The 15,125-nt window shown below is 43.8% G+C and overlaps 3 protein-coding genes across 4 annotated transcripts; 1 reads left to right on the plus strand and 2 right to left on the minus strand.

The window, feature by feature from the left end:
- Positions 1-323: 323 nt before the first annotated feature.
- Positions 324-5,252, minus strand: LOC112893877 (lipid phosphate phosphatase 2-like). Of its 2 annotated transcripts, XM_025961400.1 has the most exons (10): positions 4,984-5,251; positions 4,820-4,903; positions 4,010-4,108; positions 3,862-3,923; positions 3,685-3,772; positions 3,495-3,604; positions 3,290-3,383; positions 2,283-2,471; positions 2,113-2,172; positions 324-742 (listed from the first exon to the last, which is right to left on the minus strand). In XM_025961400.1, the coding sequence occupies exons 4-10, from the start codon at positions 3,919-3,921 to the stop codon at positions 558-560; spliced, it is 786 nt and encodes a 261-aa protein (XP_025817185.1). In that variant the 5' UTR covers positions 3,922-3,923; positions 4,010-4,108; positions 4,820-4,903; positions 4,984-5,251; the 3' UTR covers positions 324-557. The 2 variants fall into 2 exon arrangements, with proteins under 2 accessions (XP_025817185.1, XP_025817184.1); XM_025961399.1 differs by having other exon boundaries at positions 3,862-4,108; positions 4,984-5,252.
- A 1,500-nt stretch (positions 5,253-6,752) lies between these two features.
- Positions 6,753-9,733, plus strand: LOC112893876 (PR5-like receptor kinase). Its single transcript, XM_025961398.1, has 3 exons — positions 6,753-7,484; positions 7,755-7,826; positions 8,458-9,733. The coding sequence occupies exons 1-3, from the start codon at positions 6,836-6,838 to the stop codon at positions 9,513-9,515; spliced, it is 1,779 nt and encodes a 592-aa protein (XP_025817183.1). The 5' UTR covers positions 6,753-6,835; the 3' UTR covers positions 9,516-9,733.
- Positions 9,734-13,926: 4,193 nt separating this feature from the next.
- LOC112895856 lies at positions 13,927-14,841 on the minus strand. The gene has a single exon (XM_025963853.1). It carries the CDS (start codon positions 14,812-14,814, stop codon positions 14,101-14,103), a length of 714 nt encoding a protein of 237 aa, XP_025819638.1. The 5' UTR covers positions 14,815-14,841; the 3' UTR covers positions 13,927-14,100.
- Between the last annotated feature and the right edge of the window lie 284 nt (positions 14,842-15,125).

Genomic DNA, 15,125 nt, shown 5'->3' on the forward strand with positions numbered 1-15,125 from the left:
GTGCCTGAAATGGATCCATTCAAATTTGGGCACTGTGGAGGAACATGATGCTGTGTGGATGGTTCCAAAGTTCCAACAAACACCATGGCATCGAATGAATTCCTTGTTAGTGCTCATCGTCTGAATCACATGGCAGCCGGATCGCAACGACAGAGTAATTTTATTATTATTATTTTGCGAAGGACATTAGGAGAGAGCAAGCATCATGCTATACTAAAGTTGTGGTTGATGCTTATACTAAAGTTTTCTTCTACTTTTTTTTTTTCAAAAAAGAGCTTATACTAAAGTTCATGGAGCCTCATTTTAAGACTCATCCAAAGGCATGTTAAGCTCATGCTTCTTTATGACCTATGGTACATCGACATCCAAGCAAATATATGTTCCAAAAGCCGAGTGATTTGGTTGTGTTCATGTGACAGAAGCATATGCTGCCCCCAATCCTCACATGAGACATGTTCTATATTCAGTGGACTGGAAGTTAAATCAGAAATAGAGAACAAAATCATGCTATTCTAAGCACTATAATAACAATCGTTCTAGTTGATGTTAGTGTCCCGTCATTGTTGCCTCCGGCCAGCTTCCATGGAATCCAGTGCTTGGCTCGTGCTCCTCATTTCCACAGCATCAGGACCGTGAAAGGAACCATTTTGAAAGGAGTTACGGCGGCTCGTGGACGTGGGTTGCACTTGGTTCTCACCCTCCGGTTCAAGAATGTGCCGGAAATATGCATGAGGCCACAATCCTGTCCATCGAACAAGGTTAAATTATTAGCATTTAATAATCAATCCTGACGAAGATATGAACATGACCCTTGCAGGTTCTTGATACAGCGCATGGTATCTTAGTACCCTGATATTACCTTTTTTTCCCTTTGGAAAATGTTTATATTTTACCCACTCTATATCAAGGACTCAATTCTTGTAGTTGTACGTGTTCCTCAGTATGAAAATAATGCGTGGTGGATACAAGTTTCCGACATAGTTTGGGAAAGGTATCCTTGGTTTATCGTGGCAGCAGAGCATTAGAGAGCATTAAAACTTGGTTTGAGCTATCCGTTTCTTTGAATGGCTGATATTCTTCACACTTATTTGGAGTATCCCTATGCACGGTATTCTTAGTCCTTTACCTAAACCTTTCTTCTCTCTTGCCAAGTTGCCATCAAAGTACTGCCATGCAGAGGACTAGCAATGGCAGGGTTGATACAAGAACAACTGTCGAGAAGACCCAGGATGCAGCCGAGGACTGATGATAGATACATCAGGGCCACATACCGCACGACACTGCACGGTGTCCTATTTCCCAAGCAGGCGTGAAACATGATGGCCGCACATGGCACTGGACCATGTCCAATTTTGCTATTTCCATGCACGATCCTTGCCAGTATATCTATCTGTTGGTACTTGGTACAGGTCCTCTTACCGCACAGCCTGCCAAAACCACCGGCCCTCATACTAACAGCAGTACTGCCGTAGCACCATTGTCAGTCTCTTATACTCATGACGCTGCCAGGGCAGGAGCATGCTAGATGCTACACACAACTGTCCAAGGCTGGAAGAGATAATTGATGGGGGAGAAGAAAAGGCCCTAGGTGCAAGTTTTATGCTGGTAGACTAATTTAATGAAAGTTATAAGTGCAAAAATTTTGTTTGTGCGAAATTCCTTATGCAGCAGGTATTCTGATTCTTCCATAGGTGTTTTATTACAATCGTCGAACAATATCTACCACCCAACCAGCAAACCAAATTATTAATCAGAAACATTCTTCAGGGATGTTAGGCCAGTTGGAGTACGTTTACGTTGAAGGGGATTATATCATTCTGACAAAAATGAAACTCTTCCTTCCATAAACGTTGGGTGATAAGCTCAGTACAGAACATGATTGTCACCGCTCACCAAATGTGTGGTACCTCAGAAATCACACATAACCCTACATTTTTTTTATCTTTCGATTTCAAGCTTGATTCATTTTTTTAGTACTGAGAAACACATCCAAGTTTTTCTGAAGTGAGATTAGAATAGACACTACCAACCAATTAGTTACTATAATCTGAGATCAGCAAAGATGAACAGAACATTGGAAGCGAACTTTGTTGTACAGAGTTAGAAGCAAACCATTTTCATCAGATGGTAGTGGAAAAAACTGCAGGTAGCAAATGGAAGCAAGCGTCAGCCCTGCACGGTTTTAACAGTAAGTTAGTGTTTGAAGAATTGTATGTAGTTAACACGTCCATTTCTTTGCGGCGACTGTTGAGTAAAAGGGAGGGGTACTACTCACGACCTACCAAGCAATCCACCAGTACATACATCTTGCCAATGATGCCAATAGTCATCAACTCGAGAAACTGCCACTAAGGCTGCAAGAAGCAGAGGGGAAAGGACAACGCAGAGTTTTGCAACATGCCCTCTACGATCGAAGACTTTGATTTTACCAGCTAGATACCATGAAAGGAAGCCAAGGCCAGCAAAAGACCCTAAGATAAGAATAAATCTGTGAGTAATCCGCCAGCAATAACAGCTGGAATGAAAAGCTCATATATTCTAGACTTGTAAGAGAAGAATAGTTTGTGCTACTAAATGCTGACTGAACGTCCATCAGACTGTGTAACAGCCAGCTAGGAGGTAAATCTGAACTGAGAAAAAGACCAAGGTCTTATGGCTTGAGGGAATCAAATGGAGCAGCATTACAACCACTAATGGATAATAACATGCCAGCGTATTTCTAGAAGCTGGAGCTGAAAGTAGTAAAGTGCATTATGATCAGGTAGAACTGTCAAGTGCGAACACATAAATTGACTATTTGTTAAAAATATGCAGAATATACTTGTATGACAAATTAGCAGTACTATATTTTTTTTACATTATGAAGATAATTCACACTATCATTTGCACTAGCAATCTTTTGTGTCAGGCTGCAGAGGCTTATAAATGAATGCAACTTATGATTCATAACCGCAATGGAAGAGTGAAAGAAACGGTAATTTGCCCTAAAGGATCACGTGGACAGATAAAAATGGAAACAAGATCACTACATGCGTATCTTGACAACATGATAAAAAGATACTGTACAAAAGAAAGTATGAAATGCCTTGTCCCATGCTATTAGCTGATTAAGATAATCCAACAGTAGCTAAAAACAAAGACTGGAGACTAGAAAAAAGAGGCACGAATTGTGTTCACTGAACAGCCAAGTAGGGAGTTAGTGCACCACAAAATAAAGGGCATAAACCAAGCCTTTACTTTTTGTAACATGGGGTCAATCCTTCTATTTGTAAAGAATAATGTCACTTACATGAAGTATGACCACTTGGAAAGCTCTTATGACCTTCTTTGATAACACTCGCCTTGCCATGGCATATGGCACCCGTAGTGAAGTTGTTATAATCCTAAAGCCAAGTAATTTCGTAAGCTTTCTGATAAATTTTTTATGCAATGTAATTGCACGAGGGTTGTAATTGAGTTATCATTAATGTTTGGCTAAAACTTAAGAATTTTACAGGTTTTCCATCAGGGAAGCAGCGCCAAAAGAAATCTGGACGTGGTCGCCCAACACCATCCTTGATCGCATCAGTTAAAACAGCAGTGATAAGAACTGAAAATAGGAGACCTGCTAGGACAAGCTAGTTTTCAGAGAAAGTTATAAATGAATAAACTAGAATGGCCAATCGGGCAAGAAAATGAATGTACCTAGTATGGCATGATGCAGATCATATACATTCCTCCTCTTAAAATATATTGCAGTGATGATAAGCATAGGTCCAATGATACCAATTATCTGAATAAGCATGATTTAAAAAAAAGTGCTTAAGAAGTTCATGGGAATTGACAGGGTAGCACAAAAACTAAAAGAGAACAGTATATTACCGGCACAGCCCAAAATGGCACTGTGTTGTCCTTCATGGGGTATCTGAGATCTGTTATCATTTCTGATCCAACAAATCGATGGAATGGTTCTATTATATTAAGAACTCCATCTAATACAGCTAGAAGAACTAGCACAATCCAGTCATACATGTGTAGCCGTGCAACTTTGGATCCATGAGATGTTATATAGGGAGTTGGAGCTCCCAAACGAATGGGTGCGGCTGGCGCTGGCATCTTCTCCCAAGTCCTGAAATTGTGAATCAGCTGAATAAATTTACGAAAACCCCTAAATAGATTAAAGGAATTAAATGCATGTTCCTCAAACCAACTATACATTTATATAAGGATCTTGGTTTTTCTACTCCTAATATCTAAGAGGTACCAAAGACTACCATTGCACTTATGTAACTATTGCTCTGTCGTAAACACTAGCAGACATCAGGAGGTAAGGCTCTATTAGTTTGTGTAATACAATTTATGGCATGTGAAAATAGTTGTGCAGTTTGACTCAATTCTTATTAGCTGAAGCATAAACTAATTATTATTGTTTCCCTCAAAACTCGAGATAATCAATGTCACGATTCCTCGGATGCTCCTGAGGCATGTTCAGGAGCACCTATGGCATAGTCAACTAAGAGGGAGGGACGGAAGCAGACTGAATAACATATCAAAACCGGGCCGCGATCCAGTGCTGTTGCTTGTGCAGTAGCCTAGACGGAAGAAATGCCGCAAGTACCACATTAAGCGGTCGTTTCAAGAAGCAAGGAGCACCAGAAAGCAACTAATAATCGATTTATTGGCAACGCGTCCCACTACAACCAGGACATCAGCCATCTGACCGGCGGCAACGGGACGCACGCCAGGTGCTCGACGATTTGCCGTCCCCAGCTCTAGACAATCCGCTCGCGAGTTGAGCATGACGACTAGATGCCGAAGAGGCGGGAAGTGGAGCTCAAACCTTAAACCAAGCTATTCGCAGAAGGATCCACCGCTTTGTCCCTGACCCCGACGCTGGTCTCCTCCCTCCTCCCGCGGCGCGTGGCTGCAGATGACAGGACCGTGAGCAATCTGCAGCAGGCACCACGCAGAAACAGCCATAGCATATACGAACACGGAACGTACCAGCGTATGGCGACCTTGCTTCCTCCCTCCCTCTCCTTCCCAATTTCCCTTTTCTAGTCTCCTCCTGCAACGACTGCTGATACCATGCGAAGCCATGGAGGAAAACGTCCACGCGCGTCGGACCCGAAAAGTCGCGTCTAGCCGGTGTTTCCTTCGCTGTCCGCACGCCGGGCTCCCGTTTTCTAGTTGAGAAAAAAAATGACGGGCGGCGGCTGGCGCAGAAGCCTCCGCCCGCCCGCCACCGGCGGCGCCGCCGGTTGAAGAATGCCAACATTGGTGACGCGGAGGTTGAAATTTGACCGTCCGGTCGTTACTGGGGCTGCATTTCGCGGTCGCGGCCACCCCTGGGGCGGCGGCATGCCAGCAAGTGTCTTCTGTCTCCGAGGGACCTGGACAAAGGCCCAGAGAAGTAGTTGGGCCTGAAGTAAGCGATGTTAACTTTTTGCTTGCTGGCCCATCGTCTAGATCATAATGGGCTGCAGCCCGTAAGTGCGAGGATAATCCAAGGAAAAGAACTTTTCCGTAGCGTATTTGCCTAGACCAATTGCTATCGGCCCAATGGCCCATCAATCCAGAAATCATGCATCAAATATTTTGGAGTTCCATGCCTTGCAGCATTTGAGGTTCAACCAAGTGATGGCCGAGATTGCCCATGGATCATGCCTCTAATGCTATCTTAACAATTTAACTTGATCTGCCTTCGGCGAGCTTGCACCTGAGCGCGGAGCTGGCACGCAGTAGCGAAGGCATGTGCTGATGTGCCATTGTGTGGGAGGACGGTGACAGTCACAATCCGAATGGAGGGAGCTATATGAGAGGGGGTCTTCAGCATCGGAGCTTATTGACTCGTAGGCTAATCTTAATAACGGCTCCCTTCTGCGACTATAGGAGCCATATTTTTCAGCTCCGCCAGCTCCTCCCCGCGTAGCATCTCGAAATTCATTTTAGCTCTACGCTACATAGCAGCACAGTCCCGCACAGTACCGGTTACTGTAGCGCGGAGCTGAAGCCACTCCGGGCGGAGTCATCCCGAAGGCACCCTAAGAATCACTCATATATATGTTGATTTTTTCCAGGTGATTTTCTGAAGTGAACTAATACTGAGAGGTTTTAAAAATTTACTTTCTCCTAATTCACTTCCAAGAGAATCTTTTCAAGTTGAAGTAGAATTAGAAACAGAAGGAACTGTACAAAACATTTAAAGAATCTAAACTTCAAATGATCTATTCTCTTGCATTTTAAAATTCAGCCCGTTTAGATGGAGGACATTTCTTGTAATCACTCGTATATGGCGCATGCCCGTTTCCCTTTGTTTGTGCTGAATTTTTTAGATGAAAAGGACGGAGTGATCTCTCTTACTTTTCTAAGAAGAAAGAGGCTTCTCGTGTTCTCACTTCTTTGTCGCATGCCCTTTGTTCCTCGATATGACATTGACGAGTCTAACATGATGAAGAACTGACAAGGATTTTTTTTTAACGAACGGGCACAGACTACCGTTTCTGTTAATAAAGCAGGAGATCAAAACTCAGCCAAGGATGGCACTGTACAAGAAAAGGAGAAGCAAGAAAAGGAAAAAAAAAAAAGAACTGCACAGTTAAGGGTTGTCAATTAGTGCCGTCAGGTTGCCTAGCACCAGCCAAGCCCCAAGCTCTCGCTTCCTCTTTGACTCACAAGTTTTGAATTATGAGTGAAAGGCCTTGCCGCTTGGTTTGAATGAGGACTGCTACCTCTTGACTTTTTTAGCTGGCTGCGTAGCTAATTAAAGAAAACAACATTTTCCGAATCAGACGGCGCCTTCCCAAATCCCACGAGAATACCCCGCCTCTTCTTCTTCCTCTGTCCTTCCGTCCCCATGGTGCCGCAGCCTCTTCTCATGCGGCTCCTCCTCCTCGCCGCGGCCGCATCCGCAGCCACGGCAGCAGGTAACGGCTGCAGCTCCGGCTGCAACCTCGCGGTGGGCTCCTTCACCATGGGGCAGAACGACACCCTCGCCTACATCGCGAGCCTCTTCGGCATCGACGACTACCGGAAGCTCAAGCCGTACAACCCGCGGTCACGGTTCTCGAATATTAACTTGTTGACCGTTGGCGAGCGCATCAACGTCTACTTCCCCTGCCGCTGCCTAGCGCTCCCGGCCGCGCCGTTCTCGACCTACCTCGCTGGCTCCTTCCCCTACAAGGTATTACCACTCGACACCTACAGCAGCATCGCCGCCAAGTTCAGCAACCTCACCACCGCCGACTGGCTGGTGGCCACCAACATCTACCCGTCTAACAATACGGGCGGCCGCACGGTGACGGTGAACGTCACGGTCAACTGCTCCTGCGGGGACCCGACGGTGTCACCGGAATACAAGCTGTTCCTAACCTACCCACTTGGTGAGGGGGAGACGTTTGACTCCGTCGCGGAGAAGAACGGCTTCTTGTTGGAGTCAGATATGGACCTGTTCAGGAAGTATAACCCTGCAAATGACAGCAGGATCGTCTATATCCCTCTCAGAGGTGAGGATTAATTCTTGCTGCAGCTGCCGCTCTTCTGCAGAATTCATGAGGGTTACGCTAAATTTAGCTATTTTTTGTGTTAGATTAACAAAAAGATATGAAGAGTATGCATTTTGGAATGGAGAAAAAGTAACCCAGAGCTACCTGTTAGATTATTAGATATCCCCTTGTGTATGCATCTCGGATGAAGTAGCACTCTCATTTGCCAACAGCCACTATTCTTAATTTGCAGTGCACACGCAATTAGCTCACAAAACTCTCGAAATCCAGGGGTTTCGGCCATTGCTTCACCAACGGATTCACCGAGCAAGGGTCCATGGAAAAACAGGGCGGCAATAATGGGTAATGATCGCTCTCCCTCTCTCTTCCGTAACCTAGTGTAAAGCTTCCATTTCGGTTATTGTGTTTACCTGTGCAATGTGATTGTAAGCTGTGACCACCGTACCATGCAACTAACTCTCAAACATAGCACACTGCTACAAAACACAAGAACATCCTGGTCCTAGAACCTGTTCTACTCCTAGATGATGAGTAGATAATTCCCAAAAGGGCTCTCCTGAAAAAAGGTACATATGCCATTTTATAATAAGGATGTCTGGATATATATGGATGCCGGAAACTAGTGACTGTTTTATCTTATACTCTTTTTTACTAAAAAGTTCACTAGTTTCCGACAGTTATTTTCAAGGATGCAAGATTGGTACTGATGTCTTAAAAGTGTAGGATCTTTATTAATTCTGGATGAGGGTCCACGCAAAATAGTTAGGTTCTCCTTTGGATCTCGATGAATACAGTAAAGTCCTAGATGCTATCTGGTTCTTAAATAACACCTCAAAGCGTGTACACGCGTTCACATTGGAAAATCTCATCATTTTAACATTAAAACATTACACACACTGAGTTGTTTTTGCACTATATATAATCCAATGTTGATCCATTTCTGTTTCTGCTTGTTTGTTTTTATGTGTTGTAGCTAGCGCCTCAAGCGTATTGGGACTAAGCATAATACTAATTTCATTATTCTTGTGGTATAAGAAATATTATGGCATGCTACCCTGGCAAAGGGGTTCAAGGAATGCACCAAGGATTGAATCTTTCCTGCAAAAGCAAGGGACTTCACACCCAAAAAGGTACAGTTACTCAGAGGTAAAGAGAATGACCAAATCCTTTGCTCACAAGCTTGGCCAAGGCGGCTATGGAGCTGTCTACAGAGGCAACCTGCTTGATGGCCGTGAGATAGCAGCCAAGATGCTGAAGGACACCGAAGGCGATGGGGAGGAGTTTATGAATGAGGTGGCTAGCATCAGCAGAACATCTCATGTCAACATTGTTACTCTCTTAGGATATTGCCTTCAACGTCCAAAAAGAGCTCTTCTCTATGAGTACATGCCCAATGGTTCACTCGAGAGATACACTTTTGGCAGCAATTCTACTGAAGGAGAAGACACTTTAAGCTGGGATAAATTGTTTGATATTGTCATAGGAATCGCACGAGGATTGGAGTATCTCCACACAGGCTGCAACACCCGTATCGTACATTTCGATATCAAACCACAAAACATTCTATTGGATCAGGACTACTGCCCAAAGATATCAGATTTTGGACTGTCGAAGTTGTGCCGGCAAAAGGAGAGTAAGATCTCCATTGCCGGGGCAAGAGGCACGATAGGGTACATAGCGCCCGAAGTATTCTCGAGAAACTATGGAGCAGTGGGTAGCAAGGCTGATGTGTACAGTTACGGGATGGTGGTTCTTGAGATGGTCGGGGCAAGGAAGCAGATCGATGTTAGCACTGATGACAGCAGCAGCAAGTATTTTCCCCAGTGGTTGTACGAAAACTTGGATCAGTTCTGTGGTGCCACCGCCTGCGAGATCAGCAGCGACAACACCACGGAGCTCGTGCGGAAGATGATTATAGTTGGCTTGTGGTGCATACAGTTCGTACCTGCCGATCGACCTTCCATGGGCAAGGTCCTTGAGATGTTGGAGAGCAACACTGCGCTCTTGCAGCTGCCACCCAAGGCCTTTTGAGCTGGTTAAACAGAGCATCAGCAGCCCAACTTGTAAACTTTTGCTCTCCTCTTTCTGATTGCATACTCTTTTAGTGGAGTACCTACTGATTTGAGATTTTGAGTGCAGTCCTTCAAGCTTTTCCCTTTTTCAAAGGAGCATGCTGATATAGTAGGGCTTGATTCCCTTTAATCTATGGACAAAAAGGCTACCAAAGTGGTTGCCACCAGTGAGATGTTGATACGTCTGAGCTGAACACGTGACCGATCAGCACGATCTAAACGATAAAGAAGATAGCAATGGAAAAAAGAAAAGCATTATCTGATGGGCGCATTCCATGGGGAGTCAATGTTTTTAATCTCGACTATATTACTATAAAACAATGTACCAAAGAAATCCGTCATATGAGCCCCAAAACAAATAGGCCCCCTCTCCATGCATACAGCGTAGGTAGTGGACTGTAGTTGGGCCAGGCCCAAAGGCCGAGCGCCGAGAAGCAGTAGGCCCAAAGCGAGTCCCCGAACGGGCGAACCAACCGGGGATGAAAATGAAAATGGAAATTTCCGATTTTTGAGAATCGTTTTCAAGATCGACTGTTAATACTAAACGGAAATGAAAATAATTATTGGAAAATCAAAAGCGAAAATGATAGAAAAATATGGAAATGAAAACGAAAATGATTTGAGCATCTTCCGATCTTTCTCAAGAAATATCATATTTTTGAGCTATTCTACCATATTTTCGATAAAAATACCGTATTCATGTACAATGCCAGCACACCCCGCTATCTATATTTTTAGAATATTATATCTATATCTTTTAGAGAGTTGTGACTTATTTATCCTAACTATAAATCACAATCTAGCGACTTGAATTCATGGGACTAGGGATAGTTCCATGGACGATGGGTTTAATGTCTAAACTTTTAATACTATAAAATGATATACATGTCATGGATGGATGGATAGTTGGATTAATATCTTAACCATCACTAACGTGTCAAGTTATATGGTTAGCGTTGTGGTTTATGGTTTAATATATTTTATCTTTTTTAAAATATCATTTTGATAGGTTTCGATCATCGATACGTTATCGATCGTATATTTTCGTTTCTAAAATTACCGTAATACCAATAGTATCGTTTTCGTTTCTGATAAAAAAAATATGAAAATAAAAATGATGGAGCGTTTCGCCAATCATTTCCGACCGTTTTCATCCCCAGAACCAACGGATTCGCTTGCCCTCCGCCCCTCTTCCGCGTGCTGCGGACACACGGTCACGCACGACTCGCCAGATGCTGTGATCTGGTCTCTCGCCTGACCCGCCGAAATGGCGGCACCTACGTTTTCTCCAACATTGATGAAGATATTGTCCAAGCAACGACGGGCTATTACCATTCCTGACTCCATCTCAGAATTGGGTCCAGCAATCAAGATGGAGGACCAGGCAGCGACCACCGAGATTGCTTGCATAAACGAAGGACCAACTGACTAACTGACTGACTGACGGTATGTATGCTTAATGCTGGACAGCCATTGATTGATACTTTGAGCCCTATACTTTGATTGATACATTATCAATTGATTTTGATGATTGATACTTTAAGCCTTTGATCAATAATGATCAAAATTGCCCATTCACTGCTGCACGTTGATAATTGATTAAACATGGGTACTTTTATAATCTATTTCCTTTGAGTTGATCAGCTACTACTGCTGCTATTTTGGTGTTCATATTATGGCCCCATTTTTAGTCTCATCCTGGGCCACCAAAATCTCAGAACTTGGCCTGGTTCGCCACGCAAAATCGGAGAAAAAGGGTTCATCTTTTCTTAAATCATCAAACTGCATCCCCTTCTTCATAGGAACCTTCCTGTTGGCTATGAGACTTAGTTTTCTATTTAAGTTTTAAGCTATTACGACCTTTATGAACTCATTTCTTTCAAGTTTTAGATAGACTTTTAGTGATTCTTGCACTCACATGATTGTAGAAGTAAGACTACAGTTATTGCTCTTCTAGTTGTCCAAAAGATAGCATAAAAATACATCAAGTGTATAATATATCATACTTTATGTTCCACTTCCACACATTGGAGTCTTAACACTTTTTTTTGTATTTTCACCAAGCATGGGTGAAGGTTCAACAATAGAGTTTGCACCGGATAAGGTCATATTTTGTTAGTTATTGCAAAGCTATCCGCAGCCTAAATTGTTTAATAAGTATGGACCTTTTATCTATATTTAGGGTGCACTTTTCATCCATAACATCAACCTATGTCGCTGATATATAGGGTCAATGCACCTCAAGTGGTTGTAGGGATGAGTATGATGTTTGTTTTATTCTATCATCTATAAAAATGTTCCACTTTCACGTTTGGCTAATCAAGATGCTAGTGCGACTGCGATGAGTGACCATGACGTAAGGTTGTGACCATCCTTAGAGACGATGAGGATTGATGAACATCCATGAGCAACACCAGCAAGCCACGCACGAGCCAGTGACCAATGAACAAATCCTGAATCATTGTGGTGGCATTGAACAGAGCATCAAGGACATGCCATGGAGAGTACAAGACAAGAGAGGGCCATGGTGAGGTCAAGCAGGAACGCTCCATATAACACCTGCAAATGATATGGCATCGATGGAAGGAGCAAGGTGCAAAGCACGGAAAAGGAACTAAGGAGACAAACTACAACACTGATGCCATGAGTAGGCAATCATTGTGTATGGTTCATGTCCACAGCATACAACATATTCCGTCACTAACCCTCATAAGTCAATTTGACATGTGTCAGTGTGTGATATGGTAGGATACCACCATTCTTCTAGAATACATGCTCTCAAGTCATACATACCATTACTTCCTCTGCATAATTGTGTTCTGGTTAGTGGATTTCACTCTAGTTTTTCATGCATCTTGAAATCTTTCTTTCATTTTTCAAGACATGAACCATATAAATTATCAGTTGCAATATGCAAAGTACACAACTGCTAATCCTTTTCTTGTAGATTCTCCCATAGCTATTGTCTACACAACATACGAAAAGCCAATAAGGGAGATATTCTTAGCATACATATATACCAGTTTATTATATTGTATGAACTATCTCACAGAATATGAAAGTTACTATATGCAGTTGCTAGCATAAAGGAGATTCCATAAGTTCCCAGAAAATATCTCTCATCATGATATGTAATGTAGCTAAATCTCAATTGCAATAATTTTGCTAACTCGTTGATCAACTTACTTGGTGTGTCAAGATCCACATTGATACAAGTTAACCATCTTTCAAAATGGTAGCAACATAACAAACACTAAGAATCTAATAGCCATGTATAACTTAACTAGGTGTGTTTGATTATTTTAATACTTGTTTGCTCCAATGCCGTCAATACCTCAGTTGCATGTCGAAGGTGCATTTGATATTCTAGATATCCTACAAGCATTCAGTAACATGCATACAAAACCGTGTTGTAAACTGGTCGTATAAAAAAACTAATAATTGTGTAAAAATTTTCATATCATCATATTTTCTTCACTTCAATAAATTTGATATAGCACAATACTTTATCATCATGCTATCACCAAATACCAGTAAAAACAACAGATTTACCATCAACCAACCATTCAATGCAAGAAGTAACAACATTGCACTCGGAAGTCAATTATCTTCAGGAAAAAGATCTTAGAGATGATTACCTTTTAACCTAACTTGGTTCATATACAAAATAAGACTATTATCATGAGTTTGGAGTGCAGAAATACTTGAATTGATTATTGTAATAAAAAGGTCCCATGCTGGAAGGAACGCTGAGTAGGATTCTTACGTTACTATTTATTAGGATGTCAAAAATAATGGAATACCTTCAAGCATCCATGCTAAATTTATATAAATGATTTTTTATAAAATATAGTATGATGCTAGAATTGCTCCCCTGGACAATCTCTTAACGCTCTATAGCCAATGATCTTCAAATTTTAAGTGAAATATTGAAAAATTATCAAACTATTTCTTATCGTTTATTTGAAAATATCAATAAACTGCACAATTTTTTTTTCAAATTTGTAGTGAAGAACACCAAACATATCTTTGTTTTTACAATGACAATCAACTAAACATGAGATTATAGACAATAAGCCAATAAAATTTAATCTTTAACTATGATACATGAATACATGATATTCTGACCGAAGTGCAACGATTTTATGAGACTCCATGTATGTTATAACCACACTATTTCCCACAATTATGTTTTGTGAATTTCAATTGAGAAAAAAATTTATGAAATTATATGCAAAACAAATATGTAAAATCAAGGACAAATGGGACAATGGAAATGAAATATTGCAACATAAAAAGTACTAGCTCACTACAAGAGCATGCATACCATTCTTAAAACCAACGAATAATGATAAACGTTACACCCAGTATGATCATGCAACCCCATAATAAAGCCAGCACAGCCTTTTGTCACCATAGCATCCATCCTTTTCAATTTAAACCACCGGATCAACAAAACAACAGACACCCTCAAAAGTCTGTGGAGTTCTCTGACTGATAAATTAATCTAGATGTGCCGGAAAACTTTACCGGTGTGGCACCAGTCAATCAAACGGCTCGAGCTGGTTGCACATCTCGATGTACGCGTAGTAGAGCACCCTGTTCTTGGCGCCGGTGCGGTGCCTGCCGGTGTTCTGGCAGAAGTACTTGAGCTGCTCCAGCGTGCAGCAGCCGAGCATCTGGCCCAGGAGGAGGAACAGCCAGTTGATCTGGCGCTTGTCGGCCGCGATCTCCGGCCACATGGCGCCCTTGTGCCCGCAGGCGCCGCAGTCCGGCAGGGACGGGTACATCCACGGGTCGGGCGCGCGGTCGTTCATGGCGTGGCGGTTGGCAACGATGTGGTCGCGCAGCTCCCGGAACTTGGACGCGAGGTCGTACGCGACGGGCCTCCGGGCGGTGCAGCGCTTGCAGCGCGCCTGGCCCTCGACGGACGTGACGCCCCGGCGCAGCAGGCTCTCCAGCGTGTCGTGCCGCGCGGGCCGCTCCGTCGCCCACGGGAACGGCGGCTCCTGCGGCCCGTCGTCGAGGGCGGCGTCCTCGTCGTCGTCGTCGCGCGGCTTGACGCGGGGGCGGCGGCGGGCGGCCGAGCCATTGTTGAGGCGGCGGCGGGTGGAGCGCGGAGGAGCAGCCAGATGAGCCGGCGGCGGCGAGGCTGGAGCAGCGGCGTCAGCGCCGGCGGCGTCGTAGATGGATCCGAGGGTGAGGGCGAGCGGGTCGGACACGTCGCCGCCGCGCACCCTCGCCGTTTTCCCTTCCATTTTTGCGGAGCAGCGCTTGCTCGCTCGCTCTGGTCTGCCTTCTTGCTGGGCGTCCCTGACGGCTGGCTCTGGCTGTTTAGGGTTTTAAGGAGCGGATGTCGGAGCGGGTTGTTGCCGGGGCGATCGGCGGGGCGATCCTGGGCGCCGGTCCCGCGCGGCCCGGCCGAGCTGGAGCGTCCGATCTGATCGCGCCGGGGGCGGTTCTAACAAACCAGCACGGCGAGGCGAGTCTGCGAAGTAGACGACCGGGAGAATCTTTTCTTCCGACCATTACTGGCTTACTGCTATCTGTTGCCGTTAACGCCATCTGT

Source organism: Panicum hallii, chromosome 5, assembly GCF_002211085.1.
Source record: "Panicum hallii strain FIL2 chromosome 5, PHallii_v3.1, whole genome shotgun sequence".
Lineage (NCBI taxonomy): Eukaryota > Viridiplantae > Streptophyta > Magnoliopsida > Poales > Poaceae > Panicum > Panicum hallii.

Bases quoted from the DNA above. Each gene is read 5' to 3' on its own strand.
- LOC112893877 (XM_025961399.1), bottom strand. From the start codon at position 4,095: ATGCCAGCGCCAGCCGCACCCATTCGTTTGGGAGCTCCAACTCCCTAT. The intron at 3,384-3,494 runs GTAAAATTCTTA...ACTTGGCTTTAG, and splicing joins GCTTCCCTGATGGAAAACCT to GATTATAACAACTTCACTAC. The intron at 2,472-3,289 runs GTAAGTGACATT...TTCTTATCTTAG, and splicing joins TCCAAGTGGTCATACTTCAT to GGTCTTTTGCTGGCCTTGGC.
- LOC112895856 (XM_025963853.1), bottom strand. From the start codon at position 14,814: ATGGAAGGGAAAACGGCGAGGGTGCGCGGCGGCGACGTGTCCGACCCG.
- LOC112893876 (XM_025961398.1), top strand. From the start codon at position 6,836: ATGGTGCCGCAGCCTCTTCTCATGCGGCTCCTCCTCCTCGCCGCGGCC. The intron at 7,485-7,754 runs GTGAGGATTAAT...CTCGAAATCCAG, and splicing joins CGTCTATATCCCTCTCAGAG to GGGTTTCGGCCATTGCTTCA. The intron at 7,827-8,457 runs GTAATGATCGCT...TATGTGTTGTAG, and splicing joins AAACAGGGCGGCAATAATGG to CTAGCGCCTCAAGCGTATTG.